The sequence below is a fragment of the Cebus imitator genome, unplaced genomic scaffold (assembly GCF_001604975.1).
Source record: "Cebus imitator isolate Cc_AM_T3 unplaced genomic scaffold, Cebus_imitator-1.0 Scaffold27, whole genome shotgun sequence".
In the NCBI taxonomy this organism is placed as follows: Eukaryota; Metazoa; Chordata; class Mammalia; order Primates; family Cebidae; genus Cebus; species Cebus imitator.
The window spans coordinates 14,343,716-14,369,583 of NW_016107342.1; the positions used below are offsets into that span (position 1 = coordinate 14,343,716).

General features: G+C 32.9%; 1 protein-coding gene across 3 annotated transcripts in view; it reads left to right on the top strand.

The window, feature by feature from the left end:
• LRP1B (LDL receptor related protein 1B) overlaps positions 1 to 25,868 on the top strand; it is a 1,911,091-nt gene that overhangs the window by 1,329,771 nt on the left and 555,452 nt on the right. For all 3 annotated transcript variants that reach the window (XM_017523186.2, XM_037736613.1, XM_037736614.1), the window contains exon 32: positions 7,023 to 7,172. In XM_017523186.2, coding sequence (XP_017378675.1) covers positions 7,023 to 7,172 — 150 coding nt within the window. The remainder of the gene's footprint in view (positions 1 to 7,022; positions 7,173 to 25,868) is intronic.

Consider the following 25,868-nt stretch of genomic DNA (forward strand, 5'->3'; position numbering starts at 1 on the left):
AAAAAAAAAAAAAAAAAAAAAAAAAAAAAAAAAAAAAAAAAAAAAAAAAAAAAAAAAAAAAAAAAAAAAAAAAAAAAAAAAAAAAAAAAAGATAGGTATACACTGAAAATAAACAACTAATATTTTGTGAGGAGGAAAAATAGAAAATTATATCCAAATTGATGATATTTTGAAATTTTGATGGGATTTTGAAGGGAAAATATAATTTTGTTTTTAAAGAAGCAGTAGAAATAGAAGGGGCTTTCCTTATTCTTAGCAGAAAGGAAAAGCAGGAATAAAAGGTGTAAAAGGATGATATATGTATTGAACTGTGAATTTTTTCTATATGCATAGCAAATCTAACATAAGGAAATATTTAGCATTATATTGTCAGGAATTACAATTTAAAAATATTTGAGTGACAGAATCCAGTGCTTTAAAAATATTTATTTCTATTTTTCTTATCAAGCTATAAAATGTAGTTTTGGCAATCAAAGAACTATAGATATTAAAGCTTTTAAAAATGCTTTTAAAATAAAACAATAAAAAATAGTTTCTTTGATTCTGGTTTTTTCTCTATTTCTGCATGTGTTATTTTCACAAGGCACAGTGGTTAAGATTTAATATGGTTTTCGAAGCAAATTTGAATTTGAATCCTAGCTTTCATTGTAGACAACTACATTCTTTTGCTATGCATCAAGGGCTGGGGATATGGGTAAACTGTCCCAGGTAAAATGAGTTATATTAGGAAGGATGGAGGAAATATTGAAACCTTAGCTTGAATAGGGTAAGTAGTAAGGGATCAGTTGACTACTTTAGCCCTGTGACTATGTATGTCCTTAATTAAAGCGGGATGAAATGAGAAGGGTAATTTCCCAAAAGAATTTACATCAGGATAAGATAAAGGCAGGATACTCGACTAGTTGTTGAATAATGTGCTTTTAAAAAAAATTAGTTTAGGCCAGACATGGTGGCTCATATCTGTAATCCCAGTCCTTTGGGAGGCTGAGACCAGCGGATCATTTCAGGCCAGGAGTTCAAAACCAGCCTGGCCAACATGGCAAAAGCTCATCTGTACAAAAAATATTTAATACAAAAAATTAGCAGGGTGGTATGGGAGGTTGAAGCAGGAGAATTGCTTGAGCCTAGGAGACGGAGGTTGCAGTGAGCCGAGATCATGCCATTGCACTCCAGCCTGGGTGACAGAGTGAGATTCTCTCTTGAAAAAAATTAATAATAAGTAAAAGGTTTATGTACACATTTTTCTGTGAACATTAGTTTTCATTTCTCTGAGATAAATTCTCAGGAATGCAATGCTGGGTCATATTATATTAGTATGCTCAATTTTGTAAGAAACTGTCAAATTGTTTCCTAGAGTGAGTTTACCGTTTTACATTCCCTCTTGCAGTGTGTATCAGTGATCCAGCTCTCTGTATCCTTGTCAGCATTTAGTGTTCTCACTGCTTTTTATTTTAGCCATTCTGATTGATATATAGTGTATCTCATTGTCACTTAAAAACACTTTTATTTCTTCTAGACATTATGTTGTCTATAATAGTTTCATTTTAATTTGTATTTTCCTATGATACTTAACATCTTTTTTATGTGTTTATTTGCCATTTGTATATATTATTTTGTTAAATGTCCAGGTCTTTTGCTCAGTTTTGAATTGCAATTTTTTTTTTAACTATTGAGTTTTGAAAGTTCTTTTGTTGATACTTGTCTTTTGTTGGATGTATAGATTGCAAATATTTACTCCCAGACTAAGTCATGTCTTTTATTAGTTTTCACAAAGCAAAAGTTTTTAATTTTGATGTGCTTATAATTGAGAGAATATTGTTATTATGAATGAAGTACATAATCACAACATTTCTAGTAATTAGATTATCTCCAAATTATCAGTTTTAAGATTACCAGAGAGATGGTTTCAAGCTTTAGAATAGAGCTTAGATTGAAAGGGAAATACAACATTTATACTACCAATAAATATACCTAACATTTCCTTACTGCTTTCTATGTATCAGAAACAATTGTATGAGGTGTTATTCTTATCATTACTTCCTCACAATGGTGGAGGAGCCAGGGCAAGGCTGCCAGAATACTTAGACAAGGTATCTGAAGACTGGCACCTTAGATTTGTGTTCACTTCACAGAGAAGCTAGGGATGGAACAGACAAAATACTTGGGTTTCCTCAGCACATCCATTATTACTATTATTATTTTTTGAGACAAGTCTTGCTCTGTTGCCCAGGCAGTAGTGGAGTGGTATGATCTCAGCTCACTGCAACCTTCACCTCCTGGGTTCAAGTGATTCTCCTGCCTCAGCCTCTCGAATAGCTGGAACTACAGGTGTGTGCCACCACACCTAGCTAATTTTTTTTTATTTTTGTTAAGAAGAGATGGGGTTTTGCCATGTTGGTCAGCCTGGTCTCAAAATCTCGACTGCAAGTAATCCACCTGCCTTGGCCTCCCAAAGTGCTGTGATTACAGGTTGAGCCACAGTGCCCAGCCAGCACATCCATTCTTTACCTAGTAAAATCCAAATATTGTCAGGAAGGATAAAGCATTTCTTGAGATAGCCTAATAGTGTATACTTCCCCATGAAATAACTAGCCTCCATCAGAGCTAAAGTTTTAATATTTCCAAAACAGTTCTGCCCCATGAATAGAAATAGTCATGCCACTTCTGATGAAGTCTGTAAAAAAAATCTTCGTTTTGGGGTATATAGAGTATTAAAATTCTTCTACAGGTATAGCATGTGATGTAATCTATTGGTCTTCCTCTATGTTTTGTGTGTTTTCAATGACCAGTTTCTACAACTTTTCCAATCCCAGAAGAAGGAGTTGTTTTCTACTGTTTGAAGGTAGTGCCAGAAAAAGAATATTTGGAAGATTTTGATTACATTTATCATACCAGTGTAGAGGGCCTAGAAGTTAATCCTCTACATTTTAATATTCATAGTCGGTCTTTTTCCCCATCTACATCTCAACCATTCCTGTCTCCAAAGGTTTTGCCATTGTGATACTCTTTCCAGTAGAATTTAAAAGGCCCAGTTGAATTTACAAAAATATTAAATTTGAAAGCTTATAAAAATATGCAATGTTTAAAATAATTCTTTAAAAAGTGAGTATTATAAAATTGCCTGGAGCTATTTTTTAAAAATGCTGAGGCCCAGGACCAGCCCAAATCAATTAAATTGAAATTTTGTGGAGTGGGGCTCTGGGATCAATATTTTAAAATAACTTTCCAGATAATTTTAATTTCCAGCTAGGGATAAGAATTTTGAAGTTAAATTTAGTAGGTGATGGAAATGTATTAGGAAATTATCTATTGAAAGCCTTAATTTTTAATTTTTAAAATTCCCTCTTTATACCTTTGCATTTTTATTTTAACTCCATACTGCATAGTATATTTATTTAATTTTGAGCCACTTGAAAGGAAGTGAGACACACAAAATGAACTGTCTAGTCTTAATTGCAACAACACTTAATGGACTTAATTTTTTTCAGCGATATATGAAATACTGGATATAGGTAAATTACATTACTTAAACATTATGTAGTTGTTTCTTACATTAATATGTAGAATAGTTCTATTATGAGAGAAATTACATAATTTTTACAATTTTCATTGTCTCAATAAAAATTAAGCTGGCCTATTTAAATCAAAATGTTCAAATAAAATAATATACACAGAAAAATTTCGGTCTGATAATAAGGAGTAATATAATTAAAGCATATGGATTAACTGTATTTTTATAAAAATAGAAAAAATTGGTAAAAAGATAAATTTTTATTTTCATAAAGTTTTTTTCCCAATTTAAATTACTTTTTTCATATACTTATTACATTATTACATCTAGATTTCAACTTTTGATAGTCAGATTCAGATGATTTCAAAAATTAGTTAAATGTCTTATAAAAATGCAACTATGTTACAACTTACATATTCAGACACATTCTACAGTCCTTTTGAAAATTTTCAAATTTCAGTCACCCATTCTGAGGATCCTTTAGTACAGACTTAATTCTATTTCCTTGTATAGGTTCCAGGACAGCTTTATAAATACGCTCACATTTGACCTATTTTATCATGGGTATTGATTTAGCATTCTAATATCACTGAGTAGTTTTAATTGCATTAGACAATTATTTGTTCACTGCTTAGTGATTCATTTTTTTAAATATTTACACAACAGAGAATTGATTCAGAAATTATTCTAACACATGTATACCAATTAATTACTTAGTATTTTTGAGACTTATGTGAATGATAGTAACAAAATGAAAAATCTTGTGATGCAAAAACATTTGCATTAATAAACTTCAGAGATAGTATTATACTTTTATATATACCTATACTATGAATATAAATCATATGTCACCAGTTTTTAAAATTAATAATAGAATTTGTAAAACATTGCAATTCTATTTTATGAACCTAAGAATAAATGCACTCAAGAACATTTAAGGGTTAAGCTAATATACTTAACGGGAAAGAAGATATACAGAGGGTGTTATGTGACATGTATCACATTCATATATGTACATAGAGAGAGTAATATAGAAACTTTGTCTTTTTTATGCTCTTAAAACTATTAATTTGAAGGTATTTCATCTTAAAATTAATTAAAATATTTAAGCCATACTAAGTAGAGCTGTTGAATCATTATCTGAGTATAAGTAATACCTTAAAAAAACTCAATTGGGAAGATAACTAAACTTCCCTGGCCTAACTCTTTGAAAACAAGATATAGTTTCATAATAGAATTAACTAAATAGCCTCTCCATTTATTTGATGGATAGACTTTTATTAATTTTATTAATTAAATTTTATTTTAATTAATTTTCTTCTGTGTTCTAGTCATCATGATAGACAGTGAACATAATAAGCTGACTATGACAAAGCCTCTTTTCTTTAGGCACAGTCCAGGAGCAAAGAAATTGAATAAGACTCTGGTGAACTCAGATCCAAATAAAAGACAAAGTTCTTGCCTCTGTGAAGCCCCCTCTTCACTAAATTGCTTGGTATTGTGTTTTGCATTGATTTAGGAGGTTTTGTTTTATTTGTTTAAACTTCCCATATACCCCCTAGCTTCTTCCCACGTTTTAAATGTAAACTTTATATGATAGAATCACATGCATATGGAATAGTAAACCATCCTAAATATATGGCTTGATGAATGTTGATTAAACGAACTTTTCTGTATAACCAGCACCCAGATGAAGAAACAGAATTTAATTAGAAACACAATAGCCTTGTGGCCAGTCATTACCTCACATTCCACACCTGTGATGACTCTGAGCATAAACTAGCTTTACCTTATTCTTTCCAAAAATAGAATTTAACACTTATAAAAGAAAAAAAAAAAAAAAAAGAACTAAGCAACGTGGCTCACACCTGTAGTTCCAGTAGCTCAGGAGGCTGAGGTGGGAAGATCACTTGAACCCAGGATTTCAAAGCTATAGTGAGCTATAATTGTTCTAGTCTGGGCAACAGAGTGAAACCTCAACTCTCAGAAAAGAGGGTCTAATCCATAGAGATAACACTTAAGTGCCTACAATGATTCCAATTCTTTGTTCTGGGAATCCCTGTAGTTGAGAATTATTAGGCTATATTTGACATTCTCTCAATGCTCTTGAATCTGTGAGTCTCTTCAATCATCTGCTCTTCCTTCCTCTCATCTTTTTTTTTTTTTTTTTTTTAAGGGAAGGATTTATTTGTGATTTGTTCACTTTATTCTCTGAGATAGAGCCCAGGAACAGCTGGTTGCATTGTGTGCCGGAGTGTATGTCCACATGTGCTTTTCCATGAGTAGTTATGGATCACAGAAGGCCAACATGGCTCCACAGAGTTATTGTTAAAATGTGGATACTAATGCTGTTGAGCATGCCAGTAGTTAAGTAGATGTGTGTCAAGTACTTTTAGCAAACAAAAAATACCTGCCCTGAGACCTCTGAAAATAATGATCACCACTATAATATGTAAAGTTGCCCATAAAATACAATAAAGTGCAGCCTTACCCCCAGGGACACACTGTGCCATGTCGAGATTAGGGTCTTAAGCCATTGGCTTGATTCACTCACTTACCACATGGTTTATCTCCCCCATATCAGCCTCCAAATGAGCTCAATTTAATTCTGTGCTTTGGTAAAATTACTATTTGCTGAAAATCTTCCATTTTTGGATTTACTTGAAGAGGGATGAAATCACCAATTTAAATCTGTAACTGCCTAAATAAATTTTATGGAAAATAGATGAGTAATTATAAATTTCATCAGTTAAATTCGTATCCCAAATGAATCATTACACATTAAAACTTTCTAGGGCAAAGTGGCATAATGAATAGGGCAGGCACTCAATTTGGAAACAGAAACTTTCTAAAAATACGTGGAAGGTCCACTAACAAGCTATTGAACACAGGTTTCTTATCTACTGTAGGTACTATTTTTTGTACCTGTGAAATGGAGCTGCTGTTTCTCTCAGTGGCACAAGATTTTGTTGGTAATTCATAGAAATAACTGCTAAATGCCTACAAAAGTATAAGGTTTCTCTGTCAGTTAAAATGGCATATGCTGGCTGGGTGCCATGGCTCATGCCTGTAATCCCAGCACTTTGGAAGGTCAAGGTGACAGGATCCCTTGGACCCAGGAGTTCAAGACCAGCCTGAGCAACATAAGAAGGCCCCGTCTATTAAAAAATTAAAATATCAATTAGCTGGGCATAGCAGTGCACATTTGTAATCCTAGCTATGCAGGAGGCTAAGACGAGAGGATTGCTTGAGCCCAGGAGCCTGAGGCTTCAGTGAGCTATGATTGCACCACTGTACTCCAGTCTAAATGACACAGTGAGACCCTGTCTCTAAAAAATAAACAAAACAAACCCAAAACAGCATATGTCTTTGCCTATTAGCCAGATCATATTTGTAAAGACAAAAATCTGAGCTTTTGACTCATTTTTTTCCCCTCAAATCCAGTGGTTGTAGGTGAATATTACAATTTAAGTGGCTATCATTATGTTTAAGTTGTAAAATTTAATTACAGGTCTATCAATAGACTATGTGGAAAACAAGCTTTATTGGATCAGTTCGGGGAATGGAACCATAAATAGATGCAACCTGGATGGTGGTAATTTAGAAGTAATCGAGTCAATGAAAGAAGAATTAACAAAAGCTACAGCCCTAACCATCATGGGTAAGTGAAATGATTCTATAGCTTAGTTGATTTGTATTGATTGGGGATTGATTTATTATGACCCATTAAAAGCTTAGGAAAGTTACTGCTCCATTAACATCAGAACAGCATTCAAATTGCATACCTCTATGAGGTTTTATTCTCTCTTCTTTTCCTCTTTGGCAAACAGACTTATAAAATTATCCAGATCAGAAACTTAGTGTTAGCCAAACTAACTTTACTGTTACTGATTTTTGGTTTACTATGACTTGTATTATTTTACAATTGTTATTTTCTGTGTTTTACTGCAATCCTGGAAAGTTTAAGGGCCTTGTGCATTTGTCACAATAAAGTCAATCTTGGCTTATCTCCACTGAATAAAGAATAGCTTGATCCATAGATAGAATTCAAGAGACAGGGCTACAGGGTCCATTTGACCAATGATTGAAATACCTTCCCGTTGAGTAATTCTTTCCAGTATTTTGGAGTGAGTAGAGATTTTACTTATTTAAGTCTTATTTCCACTCCTTTGGTTCAACCTTCTGGGGAAAAAAAAGTGCCAGGTACGTAAAATGATTAGGAAGCTAAAAGGGGGGTATGGCTTCCATGGAGCAAATAATTAACCCCTACTATATTGATATTAGAAGCTGATTTTTGAAATGTAAGTTTCAGTTTAAAAAGAAAGTTTGAATTTTTCAAAAGATGTTTAAAGTGGATAGCATAAAGAAGAACTCTTTGGTGATGATGGCTGAGTTTTGATTTAGTGAATGCCTGGCTCTAAGCTGAAGTTTGTGGTAGATGAGGGGTGTGAGGATTGGCTAATCTAAGTAGAATTTCAGCAATTGCATTTGCTTACAGGATGATAATCAGAAAACTTTAATATTTGTAATTCTGAATATTGTGATATAGTCAAAATAACTTTAAAAGTTATACAATTTATGAAAAGCCCATTTGAATATGTTTTTAATTTATACCTTTAAATTTTATATTCTACAATATTTTAGCCCTTTTACTGTTTCGCAGGCTTGTGGGGTGTTTTTTGTTGTTTGTTGTTGTTTTGTTTTTTCATTTTATTATTTTTTTTGGTAATGAATGTTCATGAGTATATGTCAACAAGTAAACAGTTGTTAATTGAGAGAGTCGGAAATGTATTTTCTAGGGAACAATGTGTTTTTATCATCTTTGATTTTCAATTAAATAAAAAATATCCAGATAAAGTGAATAAGGTTTAAATATTGCAAATTATTATTTAAGAATGAGTCCTTCTCTCTCTTGTGAAGGAAAGAGAGAAAAGGAGAGTGTTTCAACAAATGTTAAGTGTTCAGATTATCTCTATTTCAATTTTTATTATAGGGAAATACAGACACTAAAATATCTGTCTATATCACAAAGTTGTGAGAATCACTTGAAGCTGTACATGAGTGTACTTTTTAAAAAGTAGAGTTCTGTGGAAATGTAAAAGTTGGCATCTGATGCCCAATTAATTAGGTCCTTAAAGCACTCTCTATGTTTCTCTGTAGCAGTAGCAGCCACGGAAAACAGAGCTCTTGAACACTGAATGGGGAATGAAAGAGTTTATTATTATTATTATTATTATTATTATCATCATCATCATCATTATGGCCGGAGCCAGGCGATGGTTCCAAATTACCCAGCTCCTCCAACAAAGGAAGGCTCCGCCTTTATGTAGGCTTGCACTCTAGGTATTACACATGAAATAATCTTAGGTTTACAGCCTTAGAAATCACGAGTGAAAGGGCTTCGGATTTACAGCAAAGGTTTCTGGGTTTACAGCTTTAGAAATCACATATGAAAGGGCTTCGGGTTTGCAGTTTTAGGAATCACATATGAAAGGGTTTGGGGTTTACAATTTTAGGAATCACATGCGAAAAGGTTCTGGTCTTCGGATGGAGGTTTGGTCTTGTTTTAAGTAAAAACAGTGTCATCTGAAGAATTTCCCCAATACCAAGCCTGCCATCTACAGGAAGGGGATTCAGGAGGTGCCAGTTGGCCAGCCTTTTCTACTATTGAAATGTAGTGTGGAAGTCAAGGGGGAGGTAATTCCAGATGCCTAGGTCTCCTTCCTCATCCCGAGTTGGGAATTTACAGACACGTGATAGAGTACTTGATCAGATGTTTAGTGGTTTTTGTTTGTTTCAGCTTATTCTTAAATTGCTGTCCTTCTGCTATACCTTTTACTTATATTTTTTTCTAAATTATTTTTTAGAACAGTTTTTTTTAAATAGTTTTTCTTCTGATGAGGAATTTAAATGTGTAAAAGAGAAATCATCTTGTTTTTAAGTCTCCAATTTTCTTTCTAGTCTTTGGGCAATTTCTGTGCTGTTTATATTGCATTATATTGACATTCTTTTCATTTTATATATCCAGAAGTTTATATATATATATATATATATATATATATATATATATAAAACAAAAGGGTTGTACTTGACAAATAGGTTATTTTAGAGTAGGAATTTATTGACAATTATTTTATAAAGCCTGTAAGATATTTCTTAAAAAAGATTATATTCCTCAGTATTGGAAATTTAACAGTAATGCTTTGTCTCATGGGTCTATGTACATACTTTGAATCACTTGAGTAAAAACAAGCAGAATTTAAATTCTGAAAGTAGGTGAGTAAGCTGCAACAATCTCTAAATCGTAACCCACATTATGTTTTTCAAAAACTTAATTCCACTGTACTTTATGAAGCCCAAACTAGCAAACAGTGTAACCACAAAACCCAGTAAATTAGAGAAAAGGTGTTAAAAATCTTGCATAGCATTTCAAGGAAAGTCAGTGACTTTTGAGGGAAAACAGTATAATAAAATAGCCTTGTAGTACTATTTAAGGGTTTATAAAGGTTTATACCTGTTAATATTGCTGCTGCTGACTCTGTTCTTAGTAGGAAATGAATACTAAACTTACCGAGCTCAATGCTGTAAATACAGTACCAAAAAATGGAGCAGATAGTGTGTCTTAGGAAAAAATGAGATCTGTTAGGTTTGTTCACTGATAAATGGAAGAAGGAGAAAGTTTTAGTGAGATCATAATGTCCACATTGTGTCAATGCTGTGAATCTGATATGGCATCAGTAGGGTAGAGGAACCCTACCTTGCATAAATTAAAATTCTCTTAACAGGTAAATTGCTGGGTATGTATAATCCTTTTTACCACCATAATTTGAAAAGCCCTAAAACATAAAGAATAAATATTCAAAAGAAAAAAGAAAACTCTTAATGCCTCTACCAACAATACATTGACTGGACATCTAGCAGTCTGGATATTTAAAATTTAAAGGATATCAACAAAGAGAATCAGGAGAGGAGTCTCTACAGCATTTTCTGGCTTGGCTCTAAACTTACTCTTCTCCTCAGGCTTCTCCTGCTTTCAAAACATCCACTCTTTTTCTTTGAGAAAAAAGGATGTGATGACTTGCTTGCTGCTGAGACTGAATACTATAGTCATATAAAAAAAAAAGCAATGAAAAAGTAAAACACAGGGACCTCACTAATATTCAGGGTATCACTGAAGACTGCAGTTAACAAGTGTTTAAAAAGAAATTTGTCTACAATGATCCTGAAATTACACATCCAGTCATTGTGCTATGAAGTGACTAGTATATACAAGTGTATGACAGCTCCCCAGAGAGGCTATGCAGGTGCTGAATGATAAGTAACTGGAAGTTTGTGTTTCACTAAAATTGGTAGTTTATCCTAAAGCTGAGTTAAAAAAAATCTCTTTGAACACTTTTCACAAATTTTTAAACTCCAAGGATTATAAAATTGGAACCACTCAAGGTTCTTAGCTTTACTTAGACTAGTACCCAGATTAAAATAAGGCAATTATTTGATGACTCGGTCAAGACCTACAAACCAAGGTATGTTTCATAAATACTTAATTATTTCTCCTTTTAATAAGTAGAGCTTAGCTTTCTTTCCTCTGAGTGTGGGTAGTGATTCATTTTTAATGAAGAGTATAAGGCAGAAGTGATGATATGTGACTCTGGTGACAAATTCATAAAAAGCATGAGCTTCTTAACCCTCTCTTGGATCAGTGTCCTTTGGCAAAGCCAGTTGACATGTTATGAGGATATCCAAGCAGCTCAATGGAGAAGTACACATGGGAAGAAAGGCAGATCTCCATCCAGAAGCCATGTAAGCTAGTTGTCTTGAAAGCAGAACCTCTAGCCCCAGTCAAGATTTTAGCATGAGACAACAGCTGTAAAGTAGCCTCAAGAGAGACTCCAAACCAGAACCACCACATAGCTGCTCCCAGATTCTAGAGCCATAGAAACCTTGAGAGACAATAAATGTTTATTGTTTTATGATGCTAAGTTTTGTGGTAACTTTCTGCACTGCTCTAGATACTTATTCATATGTTGCTTTATCCACAGGGCAGTCATTTATTTATGAACAGACTTAGACATTCAAATCTTAAAAGTTAGGCAGGTTATGAATGAGTAGAGTATGTCAGGGGAGATAAAACCAAAGAGCTCCAACATAAGTGGTAAGTAGGATCTGAGTCTAGGCTGCAATATCTGAACTTATTTGGGAGTAGCAGGAATTATGATGCAGTGGGAAGAATGAATGTCCCACTTGTGATAGAACACCCCTCAGCTGCACTTATTTTTGTCGTAAGGAATATTAACCATTTGTGCCATATCTTTTATTTTTGAAGAGAAGGAAGAAATACAGATGTTTATTTAAAATCTCACAATTTTTAATTATTAGCAATAATCTTTTGAAAAAATCTTTTAGAAAAATACCATGCAGACTAACATACTGTATAGGCTAGCTGTGAAGGCTCACACTATACAAGCCAAGCACAGTACAAAAAACAACAACAAAAATCACTACAATAACTTTCTATTGTTACTTCAGCACAGAGGACACCAGTTGTCACCTCTGGTGAGAGAAAAGGATGGAGTTAAGGCCGCGAACACCCACATGAACCACTAGAGGGGACTTCAGTAGAAAAAAAAAAAGTCACCTGATAGAGCTGGTATAATACATAGAGGAGAATAGGCCCCTCTTGTAGAGAACAGGATACAGGACTTTCCATGAAGGTGTTCTAGTGGTGTTTGAACAGACCTTGTATTCTGCCTGAGGTAAATAAAGATTAAGAACATACTAATGTCAGGTCTACCTCTTATTTGAGTTAAACTCCTGACAAAGCAATGTAATTACTTGTTGTAGAACTTGCACTCCTATCAGCAATAAATCTCAATTGCCATTCGTTCTTTCATTCTTTCAGCAAGCATTTATCAGTGCCCATTATGTGCCAGCTGCTGATATACATGGGGGAAAGAATCCCAGCTTGCATAGTAACATGGAAGACAGACCATAAAGAAGAAAAATCAATAAAATGTATAGTATGATAGGTGAATGTTAGGGGGAAAAAATAGCAGATCAGGGAAAAGAAATAAGGAAGTATATGGGGTGAAATCTGAGACTGAGTAGCCAAGAGTTTACCAAGACAGTGACGTCTGAGTAAAGATCCGAAGAGATAGTGAGAGAAGATTGAAGGAGTGCTATGTGAACTAACAACTGCTTAACATTTTGTTAATTTTACAGTTTTATGTTATTTTTAACATATTTTACTTTTATAAAAAAATATAAAACATAATTACATTAAAATACATCCTCCCAGGTGATAAGGATAATTTTCCAAGTTAGAAATTCTTTAAGTTTGTCATGGCTCAAATAGTGTATTGTCCGTGTTTCTTCTGTTCTCCAAGGGGCTCACTTAGTCAGATTTGATTTACACTTTGGGTACAATGACTGTTTGATGAGAACTATTAACATCTTTCAAGTTGCTAGATAAAAGCTGACCAACCTATAACTCTAAGCATAAAATTCTTCTCCATTTTTATTTTATTTTTAAGACAGAGTCTTTGTCACCCAGGCTGGAATCAGTGACATGATCTCAGCCCACTGCAACCTCTGCCTCCTAGGTTCAAAAGATTCTCATGCCTCAGCCTCTGGAGTAGCTGGGATTGCAGGCACATGCCAGCACATTCAGTTAATTTTTGTATTTTTAGTAGAGATGAGGTTTCACCATGCAGTCTAGGCTGATCTTGAACTCCTGACCTCACTTGATCTACTCACCTCGGCCTCCCATCTTCTCCATTTTTAAAGATGATCTTGTCAGTTTTTCTAACTGTCAGAGCTGGCAAATACAAAGCTTCTGCTTTCTAATATACAGTAATAACTAGTGTGCTCTAAAATTATATCTATAACAGTATATATGATTATAAACAGTATATATATATATATACAGTTATAGATAATTATAATGGTATGTATAATTATAAACAGTATATATAATTATAAAATTATATCTATATACAGTAATAACTAGTGTGCTCTAAAATTATATCTATAACCTTTTCTCTTAGATATTTTTTCCGAGTATTTTGCAAATAATTTTTATGGAATTTTCTTTTATAAAAATACTTTTGTTTAATGAGATAATACTGTAAAACGTGTTCCTACATGATTTTAAATGATTTGTGCTATAAAATAGTATATAATAAGCTATGTCATATTTTACTATTGATTACCTAGTATTCAGTTATAGGGATTGTTTTCATTTACCTTTTCCTCACAACTTTTGACACTTTCCTGGTCACTAGTGCCTGCAGGAGATAGTGAGGCCAACTTGAGTTCATCAAATTGCTGTTCAGTTTTTAATGCCTTTATGAGAAGGAGTTTAAAACTATTGACTAAAATGAGACTTTGTGAGTTCTTTATGGGTTTTATTTACTATACTATCTTTTTTCCTTTCTGCATATGCAGTTTGAGAGCAGATTGCATATATTGTATTTTACTGAAGAGAAAGTTTAAAAAATCAATACATGGAGATAAGAGAAAATACATATATACAACAAATATTTTCACAGAAATAGTCTTATTGGTAGTTGAAGAAAATTAAGACAGAATTTGGGAATAGAAGGATGATAGCTTATCTGTATTTTGTACTTTTGGAGTGGGGCATAGAAGAGCTGGTGTAAATCGATCATAGCTTTAAAATAGAACTGAGGGTATGGATATTTAAGCAAACCTGAACTCAGTATGTCTAAACAGACATACTGTGTGTGTTTAGTGATCAGCACATCATTTATTAACAGGTGTTTTTGATATTGTTTATTACAATGAGTCATGTAGTAATTTGTCAAGGTCAAGAGTTTGAGTCCTGGGCCCTATAAGGGGTATGAGTTTGAATTGACCCTCCACTCTCACTCCCACCTATGAGTTATTCATTATTCTCTGCTACTCTACTATATGCACAGTGGCTGTCATTTATATTTTATTCTGTATATACTTTTTGCTGTTGTTTTATGGTGCTAAATTATGTTTGGAAATTGCATTTACCATGATATTTGCAGGTAGGGATTCCAAAATTATCATGACATATTCTATTTGAATGTCGAGTTGTAAGCATATATATTTTTATTTATGTCTTACCTTGGGCTGCTATAGCAAATTACCATAGGCTGAGTGACTTAAAAAACAACAGAAATTTATTTCTCACAGTTCTGGAGGCTGGAAGTCTGAGATCAGGGTGCCAGTATGGCTGGATTCTAGTGAGGGCCCATTTCCAGATTATAGATTGATTCCTTTTTGTATCTTCTCATGGCCGCAAGAGAGAGAGAGAGAGAGAGAGAAACAGAGAGAGAAAGAGCTCTCTTCTGTTAAGGGCTTTACTCCCATGACCAAATTATCTTCTAAAGATCTCACTCTTTAATTCCATCAAATTGGGGATTAAGATTTCAGTGTATAAAGCCAGGGACCATGTCTCACACCTGTAATCCCAGCACTTTGGGAGACCAAGGCAGGCAGATCTCGAGGTCAGGAGTTCAAGACCAGCCTGACCAACATAGTGAAACTTGTCTCTACTAAAAATACAAAAATTAGCCCAATGTGGTGGTGTACAACTGTAATCCCAGCTACTCAGAAGGCTGAGGCAGGAGAATAGCTTGAACCTGGGGAGGTGGAGGTTGCAGAGAGCCATGATCATGACATTGCACTCCAGCCTGGGCAACAGAGTGAGACTCCATCTCAATAAAAATATTCAGTCTATTATATGTGTGTATGGGTATGTATGTATGCACATATGTACACATATGCACATATGTACACAAGCACATATATAATTCTTATCTATCCATTATGTATATTCTTATATATACATCTCCTTATCTATTTTTCTATATGTTGGTGCAAAAGTAATTGCAGTTTTGCCATTAAAACAATAGCAAAGTTTTAACCTTGCATGATTTTTATCACTCATGTGTTGACCCATCCATTATTAGTAATCAAACTATTAGTTTTAAATAAACTAGGAAATAGTTTTAAATAAATGATTATATAGGTTGAAGCAATACAAAAGAGCACAAAAATTACAAATAAAACTAAAGTTAATTTGTGACGTTTTGCTAATCAGAGTTCATTTTAATCTGTTTTCCAAGTTAGGCAAAAATATTTCAACTTTTAGTTAAGAATTTGGTGGGAGTTTACAACATAGAACTGCTTATAGAATTTGTCTTAGAATAAGTTAGTGCTTCCTGTATGTATCTAAGTACCTATATCCCACAACCATCGAATGTTAGAATCACTTGCAATTAGGTAACCTCACTATGAACTAAAAGAAACTGAGTCACAGGTAAAGGCAAAAAAAAAATAGCCTTTAATTACATGATCTTCATAAATATTTAAACTCTCTCTGCTGAATTTTTCTATTTATCTCAATTTAAATATATTATACTATTGATCGGTTTCAAGTCACAATTTTCCAGGAATGGGCTTAGTAAGTAAACATTAAAAAGAGATTGAATTTTGGCTACTGTGGAGATCAATCAAAAAAGGTATGTTCTATGCATATTTGCAGATGCATGTCACAGACAGTCCAGTAATGAGTAAAAAGTTGGCACTGTTGATTTGGTTATGCACACAACATTTAATTTCAATCAGTGTTAACAAAATAAGCTCATCGTTTGTCTTTTAGGGAACCCTTAAATGGCATTAGCAAACATAACCCTAAAGGACATTTGTTCATACGGTCTGTGGGCTCTCCTCACAAACTTGAAGTTATCAGAATAGCTGCTATGGAGATTCAAGGCACATGGATAGTTTACCCATGGGAAAGTCAAGACTGTCAGATTAAAATACTTCCAGGCACCATCTGCATGTCAGAGAATGTCATGTTCATTTGCTCAAGCATGAATCTAGTGTTCATATTGTTGGGGTTTAAAGGTTTCAAATGTTTCCTCTAGACGTTGTATGACAAAGCGTTTATAATTGTTTAACCTCTCCCCTAACTGAAAAAATGTGAGTTACAGTTAACGGCAAAAACATTAGTCTTTACCTACAGTAAATCTTAAGCTTTCTCAGCTTAATTTTCAATGATAAACTTTTAAAATTTATATTTATTTCTTCTCAGCAGAATATTACTTGGTATAATAAATAATTTTGGAACTTTGAAGATAAAAATCTAAGTGCTCCATTTGCACCCTTTTAATGAATTTCCTAAGATATACTTAATATGATAGACTTAATAAATAATGACAGAAAAAATAAAAAAAAATGCATATAATAAAAAGCCTAGTAAAATTGGCATGCAGAAATCATCAAAAACCTTTTTTTCTACTTTACTTCTTAAGGTAAGTTATTATGGTTAGTTTATCATGGAACCTATGGAACATTATAAATGATGGCAAATAACAGGCTCTGGGTTTGATGCATTTAATCTTGTTATCCTCACACTGAACACTTGTAGATTTACATTGAAATCTGGTTTGAAAGGAGTCTATATTCTGTCTTATTATAACAAGATGGAGAGCCTGATAATTTGAAAATTCCTTACCTCTATAGTTCACCTTAAGGAGTCTCTTCTGTTTTCTACAATGCAAGTCAGCTTAACATGTTGTCAAGTGCAGATTTTTATTTCAAATCTTACTAAATCTCTCTCTTCCCCTGAATGTGAAAAACAGCTGAAAGTTTCAAAGGAAACTTTACTTTTCAGAAGACCCTTTCTCCTTCCCTCCCTGCCTTTTCTTTTCTCTTTTACCCCGCTGTCTCTGCCCTAGGCTCTCCATTGCTTTTCTCTTCTTTCTCTTTCCTTCCTTCCTTCCTTCCTTCCTTCCTTCCTTCCTTCCTTCCTTCCTTCCTTCCTTCCTTTCTTTCTTTCTTTTCTTTCTTTCTTTTCTTTCTTTTCTCTTTCTTCTTTCTTTCTTTCTTTTCTTTCTTTCTTTCTTTCTTTCTTTCTCTTTCTTTTATTTCTCTAACTCTGTTTTTCACTCTTTCATTTTTTTCTTTTCCTTCCTTCCTTCCTTCCTTCCTCCCCCCCTCCTTCCCTTTCTCTTTCTTTCTTTCTTTCTTTCTTTCTTTCTTTCTTTCTTTCTTTCTTTCTTTCTTTTCTCTTTCTTCTTTCTCTTTCTTTCTTTTTCTTTCTTGCTCTCTTTCTTTCTTTCTTTCTCTTTCTTTTATTTCTCTAACTCTGTTTTTCATTCTCTTTCTTTCATTCTTTCTCTTCCTTCCTTCCTTCCTTCCTTCCTTCCTTCCTTCCTTCCTTCCTTCCTTCCTTTCTTTCTTTCTTTCTTTCTTTCTTTCTTTCTTTCTTTCTTTCTTTCTTGGGGAGGATGGTGGTGGTTTATTTCTTTACTTTATGAGAGAAAACAAACTTTCAATTTCTCTATTCTTAGTTTCTGAAAGATAATTTGAGTCAATCAGATACTGAAATGTCCTTTACTTCTACAATTTGTATACTATAATTTACAGAAACGTAGAAATGTTATAGAAATGCCCGGAATAACACTATCAATGCAGCTCTGTGTTTATTGTTGATGTTTCCAGGACTGGAGGTTACTGTGGTGGGTTTTGCATTATGTTTTGTCTAAAATAAAAGTTCTCATAGGACCAATACTGACCACATTTAGTAAGGGCTTAAGTATTATGAAGGCTAGAAGAGAGTTGTAAGATAATGTGATGGGGTTAGAAATGCTGAGGAATGGGGAAAACAGATTGATACATACAAGACTGACACATGCAAATCATTGTATAAAAATGCAAATCAGACTTCTAAATGTCTTCAGAGGAGGACTTCACAAGGAATGTAGGATTAAAATTGGCCCTGGATGAAGGCTAGAATAGGAAGAGATCTAGAGGAGACACAGTGGTATTTGTAAGCTCATGAATGTAAGAGGCAGTGATAGTCTCCTATAAGAACAACTTGACTAGATTGAATCTACTTAACTAAGAAGTCACATATGTACCTCTCTTTCCACTCTGCTAAAAAAAGTGACTAATTGAAAATAGCAGCTTTGAGGGCTTTTTGAAATAGTCTTGAATTTATAGGATTGGCTCTGGTCAATGCCTCAATTTTTTAAATAACAAGTAAAATGTAATGTCCTAACTGTAATAAAATGAGAAAAAACAGCAAAGTAATTTAACATTAAAAAAATCAATTCAATTTACAAATGCTTTGAATACACTGTATCTGATGAAATAGCTGATTTTTCTCATATAAACCATCACTAGAAATGAAATAGCTAAAAATGCAGACTGATACAGGTGCGCTGTGCTGGCAGCTCTAAAATAACAAGTGAAATTGATGTTGATGGCTTGATTTTTCTGAAGTGGTGAACAATTTTTGGTAACATTTTGGACAATATAAAGAACAATTATATTCATGGGAAATTTAGTATTTCTTAAAACTATGTATAAAATGCTTTGTCTTTAGACATAAAATGAGTTACATATTGGGTTCAGTTACTTGTAAACAAGATTTTTCATCGACATAAATGTCCACTGTGGTATTCAGCAGTCACATAGGAAACAGGACAGTTTTCATTTTCAGTGCTTTGTAAGATATTTACCATTCTTGACTCCCTTGCCCACTAAATATCAGTAGTAGTCTCTAGTGATTTTGATAGCCAACATGACCCTACTGATTTCTTTGATTTCCCCAAGAGAATGGAAACCCTCCATTGGCAATCGCTGAAAAATTGCTTGTTGAATAGAATGAAATTGAATTCTCACTTCTAAAGTGGCTCCTCTCCTGATGGTCTTTCTCCTGTAGTGGCTCTATCGTTTCTCCCAGGCATTTGCCTTAAGCTCAGAGGCAACTGGGGCCAGTTTTTTTTTTTTTTTTTTTTTTTTTTTTTTTTCTTGATCTCCAAATGTATTGGTAACTTTCTTTTTGTATTTGATAAGCCTGTCTTTCTTTCTGTTTTATTACTGTTGTTTGTTTTCCTTTCACAGTCTGGTTAGAAACTTCTTGTCTGAGCTACTACAGTCGCCTACTATCTTCCTCTCATTATCTGTATCTCCAATCTCAAAACTTTCAAAATCTGCTATATTAGGGACCTGCTGTGACATTACCTACTTAACCAATTTCACAGACTGAAATAAATGAGCTTTACTCAGAAATGCTCATTTTGTCTCATTTTCATTTACTAAAGCTTGTTTATCACAGCATTATTACTTCCACCTTATAGATAAAGAAATTTAGGATGAATAATATTTGTTAAAACCAAAGTATTATTAGCATTATTCGTCCCACATTATAGACCAAAAAAAATTAGTAAAATCTGTGAAAACCCTGTCCTGTAAGAAGAAAGCTCTGGGATTGTGACTGAAGTCAAGTGCTGTTTCACCGTAAGGAAGAGCCTTGCTGCCATAACTCCCCCTCCAATTTTGTTCTCTATCCTGCTACAGTTATGTGCACTGTGGCTGGGTAAACTGTTTCTTCTTTTTCTAATTATGCCCTACTTATTTCTCTTTGCCTTGTTCCTTGAGTGCGTTTCCTGTTCCTCAGCTACCCTAATGGGTGAAACACCATCCACTATTCAAGACTATCTATGCTCACCTCAGTCTGATTGGCAATCTTCCTCTTCTCTGAATGCGTTCGTATTTTCCTAATGCAGTGGAGTAAGTTGGCTCCTAAAACAATCATGTGTGAACATATCTCACTTCTTCGTAATTTGGGATGACATTTTATTCATATATGTTTCACTCATAACACACAGCAAGTCACTTTATATTTAGTACATTTCAATAATAATAGTAAAATATATGAAGAAATAGAATAATGACTACACACCCAAACATCTGCCACTGTGACCAAAATATATTTCTAGCACAAGCAGACAAATGTTTATGTAAAATGACCATGGCCACAAATATATTCTAGAATTTAAATATTTATTGAAACACATATTAAAATTAAAAGTTAAGATATTAGGATTGAAATTGAAATGGGGAGAAAATGAATAACAGGAAAGATGTGTAAAATATAGTCAATCATTTCTGGCACATATTACATGTACATATGTATATAGAAATGCCAGGAGAGAAAGAATATATTGGATTGTGTCTGTTTTCAGAGAAAGCTTAATGGAAGAAAAACAAAAACAAAAATGTAAACTCACACCAAAAGTAAAAGAGTTCCAAAAAAACCGCAAACTTTTGAGAGTATTGGATCCTTAAAGGTAGTCTCACAGCCAGGCTTAACAATCTATTCTCTTTAATAGTCATAATGGTTAGTCTAAAAAAAAAAAATTCTAATGTTTACTTTACAAATCTTTACACATGTAATTCTCACAGCAATCCCCTAAGAGAGGTACCCCAACGCTGCTTATTCTAGAAATCTCAGCTGAGGCTCAACTAGCGTAAATTAACTGCTCAGTATTACATACTTAATAAATAGTGTAGCAAGCTTTTTAATACATTATGTTTAGGTTTGAAAGCCTGTGTTTTTTCTAGGAATCTGTCCTATAGATATACTAACTTATATATGCAAACCTTGTCCTTTGCAGTGTTTTTTGTGATTTCAAAAGTCTGTGAAAAAATCTACATCTTCATTACAAAGGACCAGCCAAATGAATCCTGGAATACCTGTAACAGTGAACTATTATGCAGGAATTAAAAATAAGGTTGTATTAGACAGTTTGGGCTGCCATAAGAAAGTACCATAAACGGGGTATATTAAACAATGGAAATTTTTTTTTTAGAGTTCTGGAGACTGGAAAGTCCAAAGTCAAGGTGCAAGTGAATTTGGTTCCTGATGAGGGCTCTCTTCCTGCTTTGTAGCCTTCTTGATGTGTTCTTACATGGTAGAGAGAAAATGAAAGCAAGCAATCTGGTGTCTCTACTAATCCCATTACGAGGGCCTCATCCTCATGACCTCATCTAAAACTAATTACCTACCAAAGGCCCCATCTCCTTAGGCCTTCAACATGCGAATAGGGTAGGGAAGGTGGCCATAATTCAGTTCATAGCAGATGTAAAACTGTATATTAATTTGCATTATTTTAAAATAATACATTTTAATTGAAAGTATGTTTGAAAAGCCTTATAGACTGCTTCAACTTTTATCATATGTATGTGTTTATTTAAAAAATAAATGTTTATATATGTAAATATATATCTTTTAACCACTGTGGTGCACTATTTATATTAATAACTATTATTTATAGAGCACCTACTTTGTTCTGGATAACTTACACACATTAGTTCTAATAGGCTTAGTAACCAGGTGATGGAGATAATATGACTGTAGTATTACTTCTGAAAACTGGATTGATCATGGTCAAAGCTGAGTCTCTAACATAAGTCTGTCTGTCTCCAAAGTCAGAGTTCTTACCAATATACCAGTGATGCTCAGCTCCAGGAGATTTTGCTCACCTGGAGACATTTGGCAATGTCTGAAGACGTTTTAAACAGGAACTATGCAGGGTAAAGGGGGTTGCTACTGTCAGCTAGCAGGTTGACAATATGATGCTGGTAAATATCCTACAAGCCACAGGACAGGACAGCCCCTGTAACAAGAAACTATTTGGGCTGAAATTTCTATAATGCTGGGATTGAGAAACCTGTCCATAGACACACTAAGTTACATATGCACTGAGATATATGCACACATTTTCCTTTGCAGTGGTATTTGTAATTGCAAAAGTCTGGGGAAAAATCTACCTCAATCTTCATCTTATGAAGCCTGATATTGTGACTCTGGCCCCCTCATTACAAATTTTGGTTAACAAAGGAATCCTTAAAAAATAAATGAAAGGGAGCATTTGGTGTTTATAAAATCTGATGGTATAAAATTTTCTTGTAAAGTTAGTAAAGAAGGGTAGTAAAATAATATACTTCTTTTCTGATTATGTTTTCTTTTAAGTGTAATTTGATGAAGAGTCAGGGTTTTCTTCATTTTTATCCTTATATACTGTTATAATATTGATAATATATTCATTTTCTCCAATTGTGATTTGTTTACTGATTCAACAATTTATAAATTGAGTATTATGAGCCAGTCATTATTTAGGTTCTATGAAAATAGCAGAGCATAAAACAGTTAACAATTCCCTTCCCTTAGGGATCTTATATTGCCATTGGGGGAAAATAGCATATAAGCAAATAAACAAATAAGTTTATCAGATGGTAAAAGATGCTAATGGAGGAAATTCAAGTAGGGCATATGATTAGGGAGTGCAGAGTTGGGTTAGAAGGAAGGTGTCTGAAAAATTAGAATTTTAAGTAGAGAAGATATAGCAGTTCTCACTGGGACATGACAGTTGAGGAAAAATCTGAAGGAAGTCTGGAATGAGTCATTCAGGTACCTGGGGGAAGAATACATAAGGAAGGGAAAACAGGAAATGCAAATTGACTATTTGACCATATTTTTAAACAACTTTTGCTTTTAGAAAGAGAGAGGCTTTTTTTTTTCTTTTTATAGTGCCTTAGTCATAGAACTTATTTCCCTCCCTACAGAACTTTTTTGCTAGTTAAAAAATAGTTGATGTTTTATGTAGTTTCAATGCTGCCTATAAAGTATTATACTGAAATAGATTATATAATTAATTTATGCATATATTTACAGTGAGAGAACAATAGTAATCTATAATAACATTACTTCTTGAGCGCTTGCATCTTTCATGTGTATAAAATTATTAATGATGAAGTAATTAGTTCGGCTTCATGTGTTTTGCTTTATTTCCAATTTATTATACTCAATGTTACTATTAATAATTATGCATTTTAATAAGAGAAATTTCTAGTAAATATTATTTGAAGCTGTTATAGTTAATATTTATAGAAATAATAAACCATAAGCCAGTCATATAAAAAATAGTTATAGTTACTTAGAACAAACTCAACTTTGAAGTTTATTTTAATTTCAAATGTTCTAAAATTAAAACTTGAATTATTTATATGCTTATGGAATTATATTGGCCATAAAAATTATCTAGATATAGAGAAATTGGAACTTACTTTCTTTGAAAGAAGATTGGGTTTTGGAGGGAAGAATTATCTCTAGACACCAGTTTTCTGAGATCATGTATTTATGAAATGTTACTCAGTAGAAACCATTCGAGGAATATGGTCTATAATGCTTGAGAACAGTTCTCTTAATTAAATCTTTAAAACAAGAAAAATAATCCCAGCTGCTGCCTGTCTCAGGGATTGAAACATTAATTTTCTTAGATAAATGAATGATTATTAGTACAATTATATTAAGTACTCATATAATAATTATAATATTTATACCTGACTTTTGTGAGAATTCCTAAGATAATACAAATAATGAGAAGCATGACAAATAGCAAATTATTTTAAAAGATTTAAACAGTATTTTATTTACTTCAATATTGTGTTTACAAGCACTTTTCAGTGAAAGATCTAGCGATTTAATTGCTACACTTGTACTGTACTTTCATCCGTAATTTGATAAATACAATCTAGGCTATTTTAAATGCACTATAATTATGCTGTATATTTTAAGTGATTCTGCTTTCAAATCATACTTTTCAAAAGAGATAAGTTACTTTGCAGTGCACATTGAGCAATGTCTCTTAGTTCAAGGAACTTCAAATACATCTACCTAAATTTTCTAAGCCATCAGTCTTCTAATTGCCATAACACTATTCATTAAAGTAACAGCAATATATGAAGTATATCCAGGCAATTTGCCCAGCGCTAAGTACAGTACATAGTTGTCTTCTCTAAGTACTCATACCACCATTAATGAAAAGTAATTGCCCATCAAAATTTACATTAAAAGTACTATGAGAAATCTCCAAAGGACTTTATGTGATACTCGTCCAGCAATTTTTGTCACCTTAAAATTCTATGTTCCAACAGATTGCTCTTCTTACTGCTAATTACTTAGCCAAATGGATAAATACAACAATCTCAAAGTATATCATAGCACTATTTTTATAACTGGATTATAATTGGTGATCAGAAAATGGTATTGTTAATGTAAATGGAATAATTAAGCTATATCAGCTATTTCATACTTAAAAGCATTAAATAGTGATTATTTTTTCCTTGTAACCTGCTAAATTTTAACTTTACCTGGAATCATTTTCAGGGAAAAATACATTGTTTACTGTTTATATTATTTTAAAAAGAATGAATTAAAAATATGTGTTTGTGTGTGTGTGTGTGTGTGTGTGTGTGTGTATATATATATATATATTACTACTTCTTTTTTAAATTAAAGGGACATGGGGGCAATATGTAACAATTATATCCGTGCTTAAATAAATAAATATATATATATATATATATATATCCGTGCTTAAATAAATAAATATATATATATTTATTTATTTAAGCACGGATATATATATATATATATATATATTTATTTATTTAAGCACGGATATAATTGTTACATATTGCCCCCATGTCCCTTTAATTTAAAAAAGAAGTAGTAAAATGTTTAGAGTGGAAAATAACATAGAATATTTTAGATTTATAAAATATGTTTGAGTTAATATAACAGCATTTTAATTAGAGCATAAGAACAAATCAAAGTAACTGAAGAAGTTATTCCTGAAGTCTGCTTATATACTCTAGGTATTATCTCATGTCGGAATGTAGTGGATATCTTGAAATCATACCATGATCTGGCAAGTTTTATTCTCTTAAACTGAACTTAAACAATCATATCAAAGCCCTATTTACTCAACAACTTTATTCAGCCCAAACTTTATTTAGGTAGATGGCCTCTGGTTATAGGAATTTTGTGGGATATATATACACACCTGGATTTAGATATATTTTAAAAGCAACTAGTGCCTGAATATCATTGTGTTTAGACTTATTTTTCTCCCTTTTCATAATCAGTATCAGCATTATATCGTGTAAGAAACGTATTAAACATTACAAATTTGAAATCAACATCAGTATCAATTTAATTCTGATTAATATTGTTCTATATTAAACCAAAACCTTTTAAGAAGTATTTTGAGTAGTATAGGACAAAAAAGGAGCTCATAACTCTGTGCACGTTTTAAAAATACTATGCTTTAAGCTTTTTAATTATGGGTGTTATTGTTCTATGCAGTTTTGAATATAGATATATCAAAAATGAATAGTACTCAGAAGGCCAATGATGGATGAGACTATTTTGTGCTGAGTTGACTCCTAATAAAATTATAGATGAGAGGAAAAAAAGATTCTGTTATCTTACCATAGAGATAAGTGCATTGTCTAAAGTGATGTCATGAGATTTAGAAGGACAGGTAGGTGACCCAGAACCCTTACAAGAAGACTCTTTAGTTAGTGTAATAGTAAGACAAATAATACTGGTGACTTGGTGAGGATTCCTAAAAAGCTGGATTAAAAAAGTTCAATTTTTAAAGCGTATATTTGATCTAATAACTATTGTCTTTAATTGAGAAATATTTAACACTTTTTAAAATTG